The sequence below is a fragment of the Hippocampus comes genome, unplaced genomic scaffold (genome assembly GCF_001891065.2).
Source record: "Hippocampus comes isolate QL1 unplaced genomic scaffold, H_comes_QL1_v1.1 scaffold111, whole genome shotgun sequence".
In the NCBI taxonomy this organism is placed as follows: Eukaryota; Metazoa; Chordata; class Actinopteri; order Syngnathiformes; family Syngnathidae; genus Hippocampus; species Hippocampus comes.
The window spans coordinates 376,918-395,982 of NW_017805698.1; the positions used below are offsets into that span (position 1 = coordinate 376,918).

The following is a 19,065-nucleotide window of genomic DNA, read 5'->3' on the forward strand; positions in this document are numbered from 1 at the left end:
CACACACACACACACACACACACACACACACACACACACACACACACACACACACGCGCGCTAACATGCAAGAATGAGGGTGGGGCTGCCAGAAATTAGCCTGATGACCCTGGAACGGAGAGAATGGCGCTCCCTCCTTGTCTTGCCATTTCCCTCTAAACTTGCATGCAGGCAACACTCCAGGTATGTGGACAACGCCAAATGAGCAGGTGGTGATTTTGGATTTCGAAGTAGGTTACCATGTCCACACTGCAGCGGAACTGCTGATGTCGAACAAATCTGTTTTCTGGTCGAATTAAGAACCCATTTTTCCCCCATAGAACATAATGAAAATAGAATGAATTCACTCTTGGGTAAAATTGTGGATGTCAGTGATGTTTTCAAGAACGTTTTAATATATTTATGACAAATGAGACGATTTATTATTTTTTTTATCAAGAATGAACGCAGCATTTTTCGACTTTCTACTATATTGGAATGTGCAGCAAGGTCAGAGACAGTGAGTACCACTTTTGACCTAGCAATGGAGCCATTTCCTGTTCTATGGTTGTCATCACTAATTGCTTCTTTGGTAAGAGCAAGTTTACACAAAAAGTTGAACAAAAAGCACTGAGCTAAATTTAACGTTTGATGGAAAATGGATGGATTCCAAATGGTGCTACTTCAGAGTCATTCAAATTTCCAAATTAAATTATGTCTTTTTGTTATCACTAATTTTTCGTCCACAAATCAGATTCCTGCTTTTCACCCATTCACAAAATTAGTTATTTTGTCTTATCCGAAAATGATTTTCTTTGGTTTCCGATTGACTAAAATGCCTGCTCATGCCATCATTTTTCTGCCATTTTTTTCAGGTTAGTTTTGGGGACCAGCTGCACTGACATGGAATGAAGTGTGTGAAATGTGACACCCAACAGTCACTTCTCCAGCCGAGTTGTGTCGAAAATAACTGTCATGGTTTGACAATACTGGTTCATCACAACAAACATTGGTGCTGATGTCATCTACTCTAATTATCCGATTGTGGGATGGCATGTCACACGGGTGCATTAATGTCTCTTTTCCCTGGGTTCTACCGTATATGAAAAGCAAACGGTCGATCTTCAATTTCAGCTCTCATACAGGTATTTGCAGGACCTGTCTGTGAAAGAGGCAGGGGCTTATATATATGTGTGTGTGTGTGTGTATATATATACAACTTAAAAATGATCATGTTTACATTATAAGGCATAATTATTATTCCCAATCAGTCCATTTCTTAGTTATATATATATATATATATATAGTGCCACCGAGATTCAGCAAACATGTTTTGATGTGGTCCGGGATTTTCCTTAAAATTCCACTGGTGTGGAGGGACATTTGTTTGAGGCCGCCGTGTGTAAGAAAATTGTTTTGTACAGTATGTATGGACACCGTCTGAGTCTCTACTGCTCAGAAGTCGATTAGGAAGCGTTGCATTTAAGCAGTCTTCGCCCCACTTGTGTTTCTTTGGTTGGTGGCATCATCTGGCTGATGACAGTCAGAATTCCCATATCTAATTACGAGCGGGATTTCAGCTCCATTAGAGCTAGCTGCGTGGTGACGAGTCGGACGAGTGGCGTGGCAAGCACCCAGTGGCCAAAGAGAAGGCCGGGAGTGGGGAGTGGAGTTGGTGGTGTGGGGGGGTTGAAAGATGGATGGATTTTGATAAAATAATAAAGGAGGAGCGGTTGAACATTGTTATCTTTACCTCCCACTCCTCTTACTGAGAAACACTTTATTTTCCTTCCACGCCAGAGAAGAAAGAAAAAAAACAATTCCTTCTCATGGAATTGGCAGGTGTTTGTTAGTGGGCAGCGGACAGTGTTTTCTCTCCCAGTAATGAAGGTTGTGGCTGGGGTCAGTGCACAGAGGAAAACTGGGGAGGGGAGTGGGTGGTGGGGGCTGTTTATCCCCCTCAAGGCCCAGCGCCACACGTGTTTTGCTTGGTCTGTGATCTGTAATTGTGGCATTTCCTGAGAGGCGCAGGAACAATCCACAGTGTGCTCTGGGAGGGCTGCTTCTAACAGGCAACCTTGATTCATTCCCGTAAAAAAAAAAAAAAACGCACAAAAAACCCCAGTTTTCATTTCTTTGTCTCTCATCACATACAGTATTCCCAACATTCAAAACTATTTCCCCTCTTGCTCAGGATGTTTGCCTCGTTTGGTTTAAGAGTGGAACCAGCTGTTTTTCCTTTTCTTTTAATTAATAACATTGATGCAAACAGGAAACTAATTGAGATGAATATTTAATGCAAGGGAGAAACATCAGGCTGTTCAATTTACATCAACACAAAGACAGCAACCGCCGATCCAACTCTACAAACGGAACAGAGTGTCCTTCACAGGCTGGCTCGCGCTTTCAGCCTTCTCACACAAACACTCAGAGGGGGCACCTGTAGCTAAGAGGGTTGGGATTTAATAGAGTCATGCAGTCCAATTATATCAATGTCACGGCTGGTCACATACACTGTACATATATCCAGCTTCAAAGATTTTGTATGTAGGTAGGGTAAAGCTGGTTGCATAGGTATTTAAGAGGTATAGGTTAAGTAGGTACACAGTGCAAGTTCAGTAGGCGATTTGTTGTTGGGGAATTGGGTTTTTCTACCTTTTGGTCCCTTAAAGGCACTTAAAGTAAAGAAGATAGCTAGGTAAGGTGGTGTGTTAGGTTGGTAGTTAAGTAGGATAAGGAGGTTGCAGGTAGGTACACTGAAAAAAATTGGTGTTATGAATTTACACAATTTTATTTCGTCAGGTGGTTGCACACAATGAATTCAGCTGGATCCAAATGCATTTTTTCAGATAGATGTATAGTTTACTTGTTTACGAAAATGTTCAGTCAAACCTCGGTTTTCGAACGTCTCTGTTCTCGACCAAATCGGTTTTCGACCAAAAATGTTGAGTTTTTTTTATGCCTCGGATGACGACCGAATTTCGGTTCTTGAACAAACTGAGCGCACTTGAATGCGTCACTTGACTCCGCTCGCCTTCCTTACACGAGGAAGTGACGCTTCCTCGGGTAGACGAGGAAGTGACGCTTCCTCGTGTAGCGTTCCATTGTGAACAGACGTGTTCAATAAAGATGTTTTTATTAAAAAGAGCGTGGTTTCGGTTTTCGAACAATTCGGTTTTCGAACAGCCTTACTGGAACGGATTATGGTCGAAAACCGAGGTTTGACTGTATCTGGATCAGGTTTATTTTATCTCATACAACCACCGGATGAAATAAAATTTAGCAAATTCAACATACCTTTTTTTTTCAGTGTGGGTAAGCAGGGTTGGGTAAGAAGGCCGGTTGGTAGGATAGATAGGGTAGTAGGCAGGGTAAGGAGATCTGCAGGAAGATAGATAGGTTGGAAGGTAAGGACAGGATTGGTGGGAGGTAGGTATGGTAGCCAGGTAGGTCGGATATGAAGAGTGGGTAGCTAGGTAGCTAGGTCGCTAGCTAGCTAGCTAGGGCCAAGTCGGATTTTGTACGGACATCAGTGGTGAATAAAGCGGTGTCAAGAGAGATAGTTGCTGAATCGTTATCACACAAGTTGATATTTTGGTGGATTTACTGGTATTAAATATAATCCAAGGGTGGAGATGGATGAAGAAGCAATGCAATAACTCTGCGGCGTATTATCAAGATGACTCCCGCTGGCCACCCCTGTCACAGACGAGTGCTTGATGTAAACACGAGATTGCTGCGACACCCGGTAATCAATATGAGGATGGTTTTCAGTACCAAACATCATTTGTCTCCGAGACCATTCCTTTGACCAAACGAAGCATTAATTCAAATCATAAATCTGAGCTGATTTAAATCCGCCGTGAGTGAGAGCAGGGGCGAGATGAGGAGGAGGTGGGCGCCGGTGTGGGGGCAGGGGGGTGTCGAGTGGCCCTGTCGAGCTAATGATTTATTTTCTACATTTCTGCGAGCGAGAGATTTGTCCATACTCACTGACAGGTCACCTTCAAACGCCACTGGCAGACTGTTCATCACCATGCAGACGAGCATGGTCTCATCGTAGCGGGTAAATATTAAAGGAAAAAGAATCCAATTGATTGTGGATGGGGCCGAGAGGCGTCGCCGCCATATATTTCACTCACAAGCTAATGCCGGACGCACCTGAGAGCCGCTCCCGCCCTTCGCCGGTTAGGATTACGATTCTAGCGCGGCGTGGCCGTGCTCAAGGTTACCATTTAAATTGTAAAAAGATAAAAGAGTTTCTTATTAGCTCCATTGCCGCAGCCTTGCTGTTGGTGCTCACATTTATCTTTATTTCCGTGACCTCGCACGCTCCTATTCTCTTCCGTCTTTCTTTTTTTTTTTACACACTCCATTCTCTTGGAGCAACGACCTCACGGTTTATGCATCCCGTATTGTTAAAATCGGCTTCGGATACACATCCTGTTTTCGTGTGCGGTGTCAAGTGTTACCAGTGAAATGTATTCACGAGTCGCAGTAAGTGAATCCAAAAGCTTCCATTTAGCAGCCAAAGCTTCAGGGAATACATTTGGTTTATAATTCGGAACGGGCTCGTGGATCTGCTCTATTATCATTCTCTTTAATACACTAAGTGCTTCTGTGTGATATCATGAAAATCCTTCTGCATTTTAGGGCTAATAATTAATTGGAATGGCACACAGCGAAAGGAGGGAAGAAAAAAACCCAAAGCTTTCACAGCAATTCAATTAGGCCTTGTTAAAAGGCTGATAGCTTTGGGAAATTGTGTTCACAGATTCACTTAGCCTTCAAGAGTGTTGAGTTTTTTTTCTCACTTTCAACACAACAATCTCAAATGTCAGGTGAGGAAAATAAGAAACAAGCCTAACCAAGCTTTGCAGCTAGCTCAGATTAGCCAAGACAGTGAAACCCTGAAAACTAGTTATACTGATAACAAAAGGTGACTACTTTTAAAATTGTGTATATTGTCAATGGGTGGAGGATTTTGAAGAAAATCAGACATAAATTTGAGGGCAAAAAAAAAAAAAAAATCCAAGTAAAATGCAGTTGAACCTGCATTAGTCTGTTGGCTGGAAAATTTAGCAATCTAGCTGCACATATAAATCCCATAAAAATATCCAATGAAAATCAATCTTAGCCCATTAATTGTGTACAGAAAAAATGCCAGCCCCAGCCTAAAAATATGCAGTAAAAGCTAGTTATCAATGTCAGGCCCCTAAGTTACCGTGTCTGCTACAAGTGCCGTTCATTATTTAATATGTTTTGAAAAAAATAACACTAATCATAAAAATGTTTGAAAACTACATTTTTTTTTCTTATTAGCCACCTAGTGAGCTACAAATCCCAGACTACAAAAAAAGGGGAGTTGGAATTGCCATTCTTGTGTACCCCAAAACTATGACAGAAAAACTTTTAGTTGTAAGGATCAAAACTCAATCTGGTCCACTTTATCGGTTGTTTATTTGCTGTCCAGCTTGCGAGCTAGGTAGCTAGCTAAATTCATTATTAAATAACTACAACTAGAACATCTTTCGATGTGTTAATGATATACTGATGAGTCAATCGTTTTTGTTTTTGTTTTTTTTCCCCTGAGAATTACTGCGTTGACGACAGTACAGTACATGCGCCCTCACCGACGCTGGAGCTGAGGTCTCCGTTCTCACCGTCGGCCCCGTGGTGGTGGTTGGCGTTGGCGTGGAAGCCGCCCATGGCCTCCAACTTGATCTTCTTGACTTTCATGGCCTCTGCGATGGCTGCGTTGGCTGCCGCAGCCGCTGCCGCCGTGAGACCTTGAGGGAGGAGGTAGAAAGAGAAAGCATATAGACTGCTTAGCTACAGTGTGCCACAAGTTCGCCAGGGGACGCAAAAAACCTGCTTGAGTCAATGAATGGAAAGAAAAGGGGACTTTTCAAAGAGTAGAACAATGAATAATGTCATACCCCATAGGGAATAGGCATGTACATGTTTTTTCATGTGGCGACAGGGGATATCTTCACAGCAGGCTGTCATGATGATGATATCATACGATCGTGATGAAGGCTACACCCACCCCATGGTGCCTCACCCTCTACATTGAAATATTCGTGCCTTCAAGGGGAAGAGATGCCGTTATAATAACTACATGTGCATCACGATGCAAGCATTCGTTTGTTTGGTTTATTTATCGTTTCAGTGTATGAGTTACGCTTTGATATTATACTCTCAAATGTCCTATGGCCAGCGGTGTACTGGTCGGCCAGCATCTGCCCGGTGGGCTGGCAATCCTTTGGGCCCAACTGCATGCATTTATTTATTTATTTACTTATTTATACAACCTAATTAATTACCCTTGCTCATCACATTGTAATACTGCACACTTGCCAAAATCTGGCACCTTATTCTGAGAAAATAGCAAATGGTCATTGTTGATAAGTATTGGATGAGCAGCATGTATTCACTTTCTACCACATAGTAATTTAGGTATTTATTTTTGAAAGGTATTTTGAGAAACAGTTGATGCTGCAATTTGTAAGATATCATCATGGTTGCTTTGCATGAGTTTGCATGAGAACATTTAAACAATCAGGTCCATTGTCCAAGTTGATTAGTCTGAATTGCAAAAAATAATTCTTTGAAATATAAAAAATATATATAAGTGGGACAACATTTCCAAGTTCCAAGATTATTTTGTGTGCCTTAAATATGGATTTTCCTCAATAACTCTTTTTCCAATTTTCAAACATAAAGAATGAGCATGACCAGACCCTCAGATAAAATGGACTGGATATGATCTAGTATGTGCGGAATAATAGACACACATATGGCGAGTGCACTGCAGAGATCATAAAGCATCGGGTTTGTCATTGCGGCACTTTCGGGGCTTCTGGCTGTATCAAACGTGACTTGAAATCTTTATTCATGAGGCTTCTGTCTCCAGCAGTGGCGACAAATAGTGCTAAAGCTCTTCCGGGCCGGCGTGCATGGTACGTGCGGTCCCGGGAGATTCCCCCGAATTCTCCTCGCCAACAACATAAAAGATGCGCAATTGGGAAAAGATGAAAAAAAAAACGAATACAATAGGAAAGTGCCTATTCGTGGAATCAGTCAGCTCCGCCATAGAGTATATCACCTGCCCTTTCACTGCTTATACTTGATATGCAGCTTTGTCTTTGTATTTCATCGCCGCTGCGCTGTCACACTCAGAAGGGGCTTTTAGCACACGTGTGAAGGGGCGGGAATCGAACGTGTGAGCCCGGCAGAAGATGCTCTTTTTTTCCCCAGCTGATAGGCAGATGGCGAGAGTCATTCTGCGCATATAATTTCGAAGCTTGTTTGCATCTTAAAATACATCAGGACCATATTGACGCACTGTATACATCATGTCAGCGATGGCCTCCTCGTTTGTGAGCGACTGTTCCATATGCAAAAGGCGTCAGACAGAATAAAAAGTCAGGGGCCCATAAGAAGGTGATACTTGTGCACATAATGAATTTAGCCCCTGCCTGGCCTGAAGGTCAGCCTTCATTTGTGTATAATGGCCAAGAGTCAACTGTTTCCCAAATGAGACGTATGCAGAACAGACTGCAGAGTAAATATTGAAATCACCTCCGGGGCTGTTTGTGTGATAAATTCACCGCACAAATCAGGTGCAGGGAACACCTCGCCGTGCCCCCACCCGCAGCTTTAAATGTGCTTTATTGTACTGCAGCCTGTGAATCCTTAACACTTGTGAGTACCGCCTAGGATCTTTTAATTGCTGTTTGTTTTGCCGTTGTTTCGTTTGTTAAGACAACCAGCGACAACAAACATTTCCTCATCCGCCCCAATCAAAGCTGGGTGGAATAAGTGAAGGTTAAGACATGCCGGGAAATATATCAGCCGTTCAGGAAAATTAACATATTTTCCCGAAATTCCCGATCGCCACCCCACCCCTAGCAATCTTACAAATTGTCAATGAGAAGATATTTTAATACGAAAAAGCTTCAAATGGTACCTTGTATGTAAAGATGTAACTACTTTGCAAGACATCAGAGCATTTGGAGAGGAGTTTTGATGAAAATGTCTGTTCCTAAGCTGTCTCGTGCCTGAAACTGCACTTTGAGGCCGACACGCTAACCAGTCAACCACTGGACCGCCCACCTCTGGAACATTGTTCACAAATGTCTTGTACTTGACTTTTGGGAGCTAACATTGCAAGATCAGAAAATGTCCTTTTTCAATTGCATATCAATCAATGCATTCATCTAAAAAAAAACAAAACTGGAAATGCAAAGAAACGCAGAAGAAGCTGTGGATCAGATGTTTATGATATTGCCAAGCAGAGCTATCAAACGAGGCTCACTTTGTCTTTGGCTAAACGACTCCCTTAAAAAAATCTACTTTGTAAAATCTTTCTCCTGCTAATTGTTTCATTCCAACAGATCAATTGTCATATCTTCAGAACCCGCGGCTTGACGCAGCAGGCGTAATGAGGAGGACAGGGAAGTCTATTAAGCCGCAGGAAGTCTAAAACGTCAACATTCCACTCGGTTGCTAATCTGCATTCATTACCATGCAAACAAAACAATCCCGCCTTGTATAGTCTCCCAAAGTCACCTTAAGATTCAGACGCTGGTATGGACACAGGTACGAATCATTGTGAGCGCAAAAGCAAACCCAAAGAAAAAAAAAAATGCAGAACCCGTCAAAGAATTAATGGAGACTAGCGTGGCGGTGTCACACGGGGAGCACCAAACAGCAAATAACAGAGACAAGGTCTGACGGTAGCCCTTGGAGCAGCTGTCATATTAAATAATAATGAAGGATCTATTAATATGCAAAGGAAGCAGCAGCCGACTGGCTTAACGCTGTCATGCCTCCGCATATTGTCAGGATCTTCATCATTAATTAACATGCTAGCTGCCCCATACCTGCGCCAATGTCAGAACATTCTTACGACAAACACTCCGGTGCCTGTGCCCTCCGCAACTAACTCGCATAATTGAATTAAAATCAGATTACCTTCACACCACTGCCCAAAAACTGGATTCATATTTCTCACAAAATGAAAGTTTTTGGCTTTGTTAAAGAGCGCACCACGGGCACACATTAAAACACTTAAACATCAGCTTACGTGTACATGTGGCAGCAAATTAGCGACACGAGCAGGGCTATGCTCTTAGGTGAACTGCGCCTACTCGAACTGTGCTACATTGCATCACGAAAACTTTAGGATCAGTTACATTGCTTGCTACCCTTATGACAGGCTGCCAACTGAGAGGAGGAGCGACCAGCAGCACAAAGAAGCAACACAAATTGGAGGTGGATCTATTTTAAAAGCATCTTGAAATGGCGGATTAGGGCAAGCTGCTCTCGTCGCCACCGACATCCTAATTGTACGTCAAAAAGGCATACATATTTTGACAATGGTAAAACAGCACGGGCGGCTGTGCCACATGTGATTATGAAATAAATACATACATACGATCAAAAACACAATTTACAGGCTTCTGACTTTAAACAGCAGTCATGTGTAACGACAGAACAATGAACCCCACTATTTGCAGAGGATACGGATCAAACTCATACAATTCTTGAAAATCCGCAATTAACTGATACCCCACTAAAAGGTTTTCAGTATAATTGCCTATAGAGGGCAGCAAAAAAAATGTTTTGTCTAAATGAAACTCCTCAACGCACTCATGCTGCAAAATAGTGGCAACGTTTTTTTTTCAAATGAAACTACGCAGTTCAACTCAACATAGCTATTTGACACAAAGACACAACAAAGTGGCAGCAAAGTGATACTTTTATATTGCATTATGTGCCGTCAACAGCTTTATAAGACATGGACTGCGTGATTATGAAGTCATGTCAAAGTGATTTTGTGTTTTGTGCGAATGCATGTCACTGAACGTCCTGTTGGTTGTTTGTCTTTATATCTGCCCGGTGATTGACTGGAGACCCATTCGGGGTGTAGTCTGCCTTCCGCCCGGAGTCAGCTGGGATAAACTCCAGCGACCCTGTTCAGGATAAACTGAGTTGAAAATGGATGGATTCAACTTTTTAAGGCAACTTCCATCAAATTTAAGACCTCTCCTTCACTAACTTTGACCATAATGACTGAGTGATATGAACTTCGTACTATATCACAGAAGCGAATGTCTAGTCACGACATATTTGTAAAGATATTTTGTTCAGATATACAAAGGGCAGTCTAGTTTATGTCTGCAGTCATTTTAAGACTTTTGAATGCTGGCATATCATTTTTGGGGGTTTTGAATTTGGACCAAATGTTAGAATCGCTGGTCATCTTTATTTCGACAAAACTGAAGTGTGTAAGGGACAACTGCAGCGCAATAGTATGAAATACTTTTTTTCCTTTTACTTTTAAAAGTGATTAACATATTTGTACACTTGTAAAAGAGTTACCGGTAACAACTTCATTAAATATGAAACTCCTATTACCTTAGACGTGTACGTAGTTGCCACGGCACCAATGATTTTAACTTCCAGTGGGGCAAACAATGTTTTCAGGGTTTCACTGTCTTGTTATTTTATCAGTGAAGTAGTGGATATTTGCAGGTAGGATGTATACTGCTGGTGGCATTCATTTCTCTAATGGTAAACTCGGTTCCTCTGGCACATAAATGAATTACACTGAAGCGTGTTCTGCTCAAGTCGTGGCCCAGAGTGTGAGTGGAGGTCCTCTCTCCACTTTAAAGGAGATGTCATTTTCATGTGGTGTCAGTCCATGGCAAATAATCCCATTTGGAAGGTTGGGAACGTCGGGTTGGGAGTGGGGGGGCAATCTGCCTGTAATGCATCAGCCACCTGAAAAACTCCCTCGGGCACGTGAATACACTTACACGTGCGGTTTCACACGCACATGCACGCACACACACACACACACACACACACACACACACACACACACACACACACACACACACACACACACACACACATATGAACATCTGAGAGTATTTCCTTAAATGGGAAGCTAAGCATATTAAAATGTCCTCTTTTCTAAATGGAGGCGGTGTCAAGGGCACACATACATATGTTAACGATATGTTCCAACACGCATATTGCTGCTCTTGTTAGCGAGTGAAGGAAACCTGTACTACAGCGTAGGCGTTGATTCTAATCGAACGCGATTTGCGCATTGAGCGGCAGCAAAAAATACAACATTTGGAGATGAATGAGTCATAAACACCACAGTGGATTGGGGCTTGTTTAGGACAAAGTAAAATGAATGTGACAAATTTCAGCTATGGTGATTTAAGTGCGATTGGCCATGAGCGAATATGGCGCCATGGTGACGTTTCAAATATACTTGTTTCAAAATGCTGCTTGAACAGCCTTGATAAGACTTCATTAAAACTTTCTAACAACATTTGAGATATTTAGCTCATATATAGCATTGCATAATGTTAGTAAACAACAGGTGCCAGAATATTTGCGGATGGCAAAACAGTGATTGAGTAACGCTGACTGACGCTGAAATGATGCCCAAAACATGTCTAAAACCTCTAAAATTTGTTTGTTGTGTCCACACAACCCCAAAAATTTGTAAGCAATGCCTCAATCATCTGGTTTGTGGAAGGAATTTTCTCACAGGTATGTATAAAATCGTTTTTTGGCCGAACATACGTCCAAGCATGCTAACATGAGCTTTAAAATAGCTTGTCTGTGCCATTTATCCGAATCACACAAAAACCAATTAGACAGTTGCTTAGTGATCATATTACCGGTGTTTGAATTTCTATCACATGTGTTTTTTAATCAACTTACCTGTTGAAATGTAAATGACCAGCTTTCCATCTCGCTTGGAGGTTATTCATCTCACGTAACAACTTTTTGACTGACACAAAGTACAGTAATCGAAAAGAAGGCTAAAATTGAATCCATTTATGCCATTTACTCGCTCTGCCTTGATATGGAAGGGTATGTTTACAAGTGGTAAATCTCAGGCTTCAAATTGTCTTCATGGATGGAAAAAAAAACATCGCAACAATTTTCTAAGCAGTCTGTCAAGGGCCATGAGTGACAATGTCTTGTTGAAAAATGATTTGACAAGTAGCTAGATAATGTTGATGAAAAAGGTCTGATGACAGCTGCTCGTGTTTATTGAAAATTGCTGCATATCTGTACAAAAAAAACATAATAATAATGCTTTGCTCATAAATGATGCGATAATCGGTGAAGCCGTCGGCATGCTGAAAATACGCATGGGGGCGCTAGCTCAAGCGAAAAATGAAATAATACGATGTGCCACGATGACTCTTTGAGACACTTTCTCATCGCCTTTATTTACCATCCATCAGCACTCTTTGGACGTGACAACAACATCAATTAGCCGCCTGCTTAGATACTAACTTATGTGTGGTCAATTATATCCAATTAGGCGACTGTCAAGATCGGTAACTTCCCCTGACATTTAACGCCTAATGCTATCATCAAAACGGTTCAATTATGAAAGCAGCAAGCGGCGGATAGGAAAAGTCGCATCTGAGCACCGTGAGCGAGGGCCGCATGACGGTTATGAGAACAGCGAAAACCTCAATTACTTTATCAGTGGCCTCTGAATACCCCGACTAAAATGTCAAGATCAGAGCGTCGCTCTGCGCTTGAAAGGGGATGCTATCAAAAGGCTTCTCTGTCGCTCCTGTGTTCCACTAAATAACATGACTCTTTCACATCATTGTCCTCCTCCGCGCTCATCTCGGCCTTTAAGTTTTGCTTTCTACAGTGAGCCGCCGACCTCGCCCTATGCGTTCAAAGCATGTAATTGTGGTGAATGTGCTTCATATTAGGTTTCAAACATCTCGCAGACAATGTTTTCTTGCCTCCAGGACAAAAACACTTTTGGTATAATATTACAGCAAAGAAGAGATAAATAGAAGTCTGTTAAAGCAAAACTGTGTTGTAATTTCATAGGAAACCCTTCATTAGATCTGGAATCAAATTTGGGAAGTTGGCTTCAACAGTGAAAAGAGCAGATTTTTTTTCGAAAGCCGGTGGATAATGAAAAGACAAAATATTTTGGTGCTTTCGAGTAAAAATACAAAAATAAATAAACCACAGAAAATTTTAAGATCCATGATTTACTGTGCCCGATGATGATAGTTCGATTTTTATGCAGGTGAGGGGGAGTAGAGACATAATTACATGAGTAAAACCACCTAATTCCTCCCAAGCAATTCAAAAAAAAAACAAAAACATCATCATAAAAAGCTATGAAACCATCTTGTTGCCATCTCATGAAAAACATTTCTCTGAAATGTCTCGAAATCTCTGAAATACTGTGCTTATTTTGAAAAACTATGAAAATTAATAAATACATATATAAGGAATGGTCCAAGCTTTTCTTTACTTGCAAGACAATGGACATTTTCAATGCTGTTTTTTTTTGGGGGGGGGGGTAGATGAAATAATAATTAAAATTGAGAAAAAAAACGAACATAATTGGTGGCAAATTGTTTTGAAAGCAAGGGGCTTCCACTGTTACAAAACCCCAGTCGTCACAATGGCGGATTGCATAGTTAATCATTTGTTTTTAACTGCTTGTATGCTGGTCATCAAAATATATCTACGCGATAAAGTGACTTGCCCGGTGAGTGGTGAAAGTAAAAAAAAAAAAAAAATGCTACTTCTAAATGCTGGCGTGCGTTAGTGGAAGCATTGCACACGTCCTGACTGGCAACAAATCCGTTAGATAAGGTAGTTTTCATACACGGCATACTCAAATTGAAGCAAAACTCCAAGGTCCTGACAGGCAGCCCCAGAAAACAACAACCACAGCTCTTTGGTTTTTGCACTAGTTTAAACATGGTGGGTGTGTCATAAGTCTGGACGTAGATGATGTGCGGAAGCCCTGGCGTGCAAAAAAAAAAAAAAAAGTGAAACGCAAACCACAACCTTTTTGGTTACATACAGTTAGCCAAAAAGTATAACAAAAAAAAACCACATAAAAGTGGAATGCTTCAGAGGTCTTACAAATTGCAGCCTGCTTTGTCGTACAAGACGAGTTTCCCCTCCCATCTGAGTAGGCTTCATAAATTCATGCAATAAGACAAACAGGGCAATTGCGACCAATTTCATTCCCTAAGAATGCCAACAGTTACTACAGCTAGTAAGCACGTGTTTTGCTTTTTCTTTTGCTTTAAAGTGACACTCAAAGACTTTTTCTAAAAGTTGAGGAAGTGTTTTGTTGTTTTTATATTTTACAGTGATTTATATCTGTAGAGTGGATTTTTATTTTTATTTTTTTCCTGGAACGAATTGAGTGTTATCTTAGTTTTGGCATTACACTTAAAGGTGTAAGGAGACCCCGGAAGCTAACTGACATCGTCGTAGATATAAGCAGCGTTGTTTTATGTGTATTATATCTGGAGTACTTCAGTAAATGTCATGTACACCAAGTGAATGCTGAAAACGGTGTAACATCGTTCGACATGTCAAGAAGGAGAACACAACAATATGCAAATGGTAGCACTTAAAGCCACCAACATCAAAGTAGTCACAATGAAGCCCGCCACAAATAGAACAAAAGCGTTTGTCGCAATAAGACTCGGCCTGAGGGGGCGTCAGGGCCTGAACGCTTGCTGTTGATTCTTGTGGCGATAAGCTTGCTTTAGCGTCAACCAGCGCCTATGTACATATTGCAGTGGAGTGGATTAATCGCGCTAATTAGAATGCACTCCAGGCAACAAATGCAACATCTACCGGAATAATCTGAGAGAAAAGATCTCCACTCCAATTTATTCAACCTTGCCTTTGTTGTTGCTTTTTTTCCACAGGGGCTTACGCAGACGATCTGTTTTTGGTGAACGAGTGAGCGGCGGGTGTCTGGTGGCGGGGGGCTTCATGTGTCACTTCGGACCCATTGCCATTTCGAGGATGAGCTGCAGGGTGCCCCCGAGCAGGCACTACAGTGGTACCTCCAAGTTCCAACACCCGAAGGACGTATCTGGAATTTGACCCATATTTGGAAGAAAAAATATGCCCTAAAGTTCTCCAAAAGTTCGGAGTTCTAACCGTCATCATATCTGATGTCATTATATTGCCACAAAACTCCCTAGAACTCATGCCAGCCATAATCCACGGATTACTTTGTGCATATGTTTTGCGATAGCCTTCTTTATGATTATGGGCTACATAAACAAAATTTGACTTTGACTTGGCTTCAGAGAAAATAAAAAAAAATCAGCTAACACAGTCATGTTAGGCAGAGGTGAAGTGAGTGAAGTCCAGCTGTTTGTGCTTTTTGACAAAAAGAAGTACAGAGTGAAGTTGTAGACTGCCATGTTAGCTTCAAGCTAGCCACAGACTGGCTAGCTGTCATCCGGGATGTGTGTCAATTGTCAAAAACGTTTTATACAACCTGTCTTTGTTGTCAATGTGCTTATCTTGCTCCTGTGTTAGCTTATCACGTTTTTGATTAGCCCCCGTATGCTCATCACTTGTGATCAGAAGGGAGAATGTGTTATACATATGTGCTGATTATTTTTTATCATTCATAACTTTCACAAAATTGTAACGATTAGTTACCTACAGATGCGTACTACTATATGTTTTTGGCCTGTTTTTCTATCACCCTTCGTGAGGATGCTTCTTTTTTTGGATTAAGTTTCATGATAAACCAAAGAAAAACCCAACTAAAGGCTCGTGAAGGAGCATCACATTTAAGAGGCATATACTTTGGTCAAACTCAAAATGTGAGTGGTGTTGAGCATTTGAGTCCTAAATGGAGATTTTTAATTTTATTTTATACTTGTGTGACAGTTCATGTTAAAAAAAAAAAAAAAAAAAAAATTAAATGGACTCTGTTCATTGGATTATTCAATTAAAGAGTGCTCAAAGAGAGTTTTACAATGTGACAGTTTGGAAGCTAGAACGAATTATTCCAAATCCGGTATAATTTATGGAAATGGAATATTTTGCTTGCCCAAGACTAAGTGGGAATCCAAGCCTACCTGTGGGTGGGATCATGCCAGGGGACATGAGACCGGGGACCGTGTGGGGCATGATGTGAGGGTTCTCGGGCGATGTCACACTCTGGGTCCTCTTCGGAGGCCGACCGGGTCTGGAGCTGAAAGCAAACACAAGAGGCAGACGGATGAGAGAGTGCGGGGGTGGCAGCGAGAGCGGTGGTGGTGGGGGAGGTGGGCGACAGCGACGGCTGGTGTTAACATTTGGAGCGTTCCACAACGAGACAACACGCACTGTAAATAAATTCCCTTTCAAGGACAGTTGCTTTCTGCAGCTCAACATAATAGACTTCCATAACTAATTAGAGTACACGTTGAATTCATTTCCTTTTATTGAAGATCAACCACTTTTTGATGCATAATTCATAGCCCGTACCTCGTTACCTGTTTCTGCGCATTAATATCCCCCGCACTATTTGAATTGCCTCGTTTGCATATGCTAAAATCTTCAGCCCACGTCAGTCTCGAAATTACACATTAACTTGTTATAATTATTGCAGTCAGGGCCCTATTGATTTATGAGACTTTTAAAAACCAAATATGTGTAGTTGCAGTAATGAATGATATTTTAAGCTTCTTCAGGAAATTAAAAGGCAATGGCTGCCTTAGGAAATGTTCCGCTTGCTTGATTTAATGCATGCCATTGCTGGAAGGTGGTGTGACAGAGTGATTCAGACCTGTTGGACCACTCCGATGGGGGGGAGTTTTATTACAGCGAGCGAGGGGCACAGATCCAGCCGTGATAAATGACCCAGTCACCTGACTGAGGAGGGTGGAAAAGGCCTTGGAAGCAGATACCAGACTGACTTTCCACACGTCTCACTCATTGGCGTGTTAATACAGCTCCAAGTTGCAATCAATACCTACTTTGCTGGCTTATACTTACAAAGAGATGCCTACAGGGTGACAAAAACATATTATAAGGGGGCAAAGAGTCCATAAAGGTAGATGCTGGTGTCTCTACGGAAGATGAATTACGGCCGACTTGACACCAGTGACATATTGGCGTCATAAATTATTGAGCATACAATAGTCTGAGTGTTATCAGGCTACTAAATCCTATCCAAAATGAGATGGGCTTTTGTTTAAAATCTTTAAAAGATCAGTCAAAACCAGAACAACAAGGCGTTCATTTCAGAAACACAAAACAACGCCAGAAATCAAATTGGTGCTGGCCTATACTAGCCAACCCCGACCCCACTCCCCCAACCCCCGCCCTGCGCAGCACCCTCCATTCAAATGAATTATTTTTCTGTTAATAAGACTGCTACAGTTAAATGTGATGTATTGTGTTCCACTGGAAACCACAATTACATTCTCCCCTTGGAGATAAATGTTTGTTCTTGTGCTGATGAGAAAATTAGAAAAAAAGCAGGATAGGAAGGGTGATCCAACACATTATTTGACTGTTCACTCAGACTTGCGTCTCGTGGTATGAAATGGGGCAATGGAGGGAGGGGGGTATGTTTTCAGTTATCAAGTGCATGCGATGCTGTGTGCTATTTGTGTTTGACCGTTTTTTTTTTTTTTTTGTTTTTGTTAAACTACACTATAGCCAAAACAGGGTGCTTCAAACTTTGATGCATTCTAAACAAACATACTCACGTTTATTAGTCTGTTTTGCAACTGGAAGTTAACTAGATGTGGGTGTGGACTAAAGCAAGGTCTACATGACGAAAAATAAAAATAAAAATCAACTATCTTTCACCACTGCTGAATTTCGTATATCTGAGGGCCGTAACAGCAAAAAAATGGGAAAAAAAGAAGTCTATGAACAACAGGGGGATGCCAGACCCATGTGTTATAGTGCTACTACCACTAATATGTGTGCACTGCGCTCTTTATTCACCTACAAGGAAGACCAGTGCAGAAACGTGGAAATAAATGGAAGCGGTTGTCTCTGATTGGTTATGACAATTATCTGCCCCAACTTTGATTTGGTCATCAGTCTGACCCATAACGACAAGGTTGTCAATGTCAGTGCTGACGTCAGTACTCGAGATATGCTACTATCAATACCAGTATTGGTATACCAGTATACTGTATGTCTGTATCGTATCCGTACTCACAATATTTCCCTGATACTTCATTTGCCAGTGTGACATATACTTCCTGGTAGGAGCCATGCCAGCTGTGTCTGTATGGAGATACCTTAGGACACAAATGTTTTCGGCGACTGCAAATTATGCTCTGCAAAATGGATGATTTAATTCCTTGGGCAGCCACCGACCAGCAAACACCGAGTGTCTCGAGTCTCGTCGCTGCGTAAATTTGAACACCATTGCCCGAAAACCGAGACCCATGTTAAGCACAAAAAAAAAAAAAAAAAATACGCCCAGAGAGGAATTGGCCTTTTCCATTAAAGCTGTTTAAGTGACGATGAGCTTTTTTTTGTATTTTTTATTAAACACTTGTGGCTGAATCCAGCGCCCCTCATCAGCCATTGCGGTCGTTTGCCTTACAGCCCATCTCATTGCATTTCCCACAGGCAGCATCCGCAGCAAACGGCCTTAATAGTGGAGTTTATTCAGCCGTGTCTTGTGAGGTTTACTTACCTCGCTGCTTGCTAATAGAGTGCGCTTGCTCTCTCTGTCTGTCTGAATGTGCTGACTCTCATGGCGTGGCTCAAGAGGACTAAAAGCCAGCCCTCATCGAACCCTTTGAAGGGGGGCGGGAAAAAAATAGACAAGCGAGCGAAGTGGCGAGGGAGCGAAAGTGAGAGGAGGGCAGCAAGCGAGGAGTGGGGGGGGGCAAGTGCCCGCTCAACCTGGGAATGTCTGGAAATGTAATTCCTATTTCTATATGCCTCTTTGATCGGAGGAGAGGGAGCGATCGCGGACAGTTTTGCTGTCATCACTTTCACTCGTTCTCTGGCTGAATTATTTATGAAGACCTCAATGGAGGCTACGTGACGGCTAAAAGGCTTTTTGCCAACAATACAAAAAGCAAAAAATGCTTCTCAAATGGACAAAAAAAACTGATGTTAAAGGATGTGAACTTTAGTATGAAAAAAAAAAACAGGTAAAAGTGGTTTGTCAGCTTGTACGCATACAAGCTGCCAGTGAAAGTCGCACAAATGTACTTTGTAACCTAGCATGCGCACATCTGTGACGGTCAAGCTAAGTGACACAGT

At 41.8% G+C, this 19,065-nt stretch overlaps 1 protein-coding gene across 3 annotated transcripts in view; it reads right to left on the reverse strand.

The window, feature by feature from the left end:
• dachd (dachshund d) overlaps positions 1-19,065 on the reverse strand; it is a 146,066-nt gene that overhangs the window by 59,939 nt on the left and 67,062 nt on the right. For 2 of the 3 annotated variants that reach the window (XM_019882370.1, XM_019882371.1), the window contains exons 2-3: positions 15,918-16,033; positions 5,613-5,768 (exon numbers count right to left, since the gene is read on the reverse strand). In XM_019882370.1, the coding sequence (XP_019737929.1) occupies positions 5,613-5,768; positions 15,918-16,033 (272 nt within the window). The remainder of the gene's footprint in view (positions 1-5,612; positions 5,769-15,917; positions 16,034-19,065) is intronic. The other variant, XM_019882372.1, reaches the window with a different exon arrangement.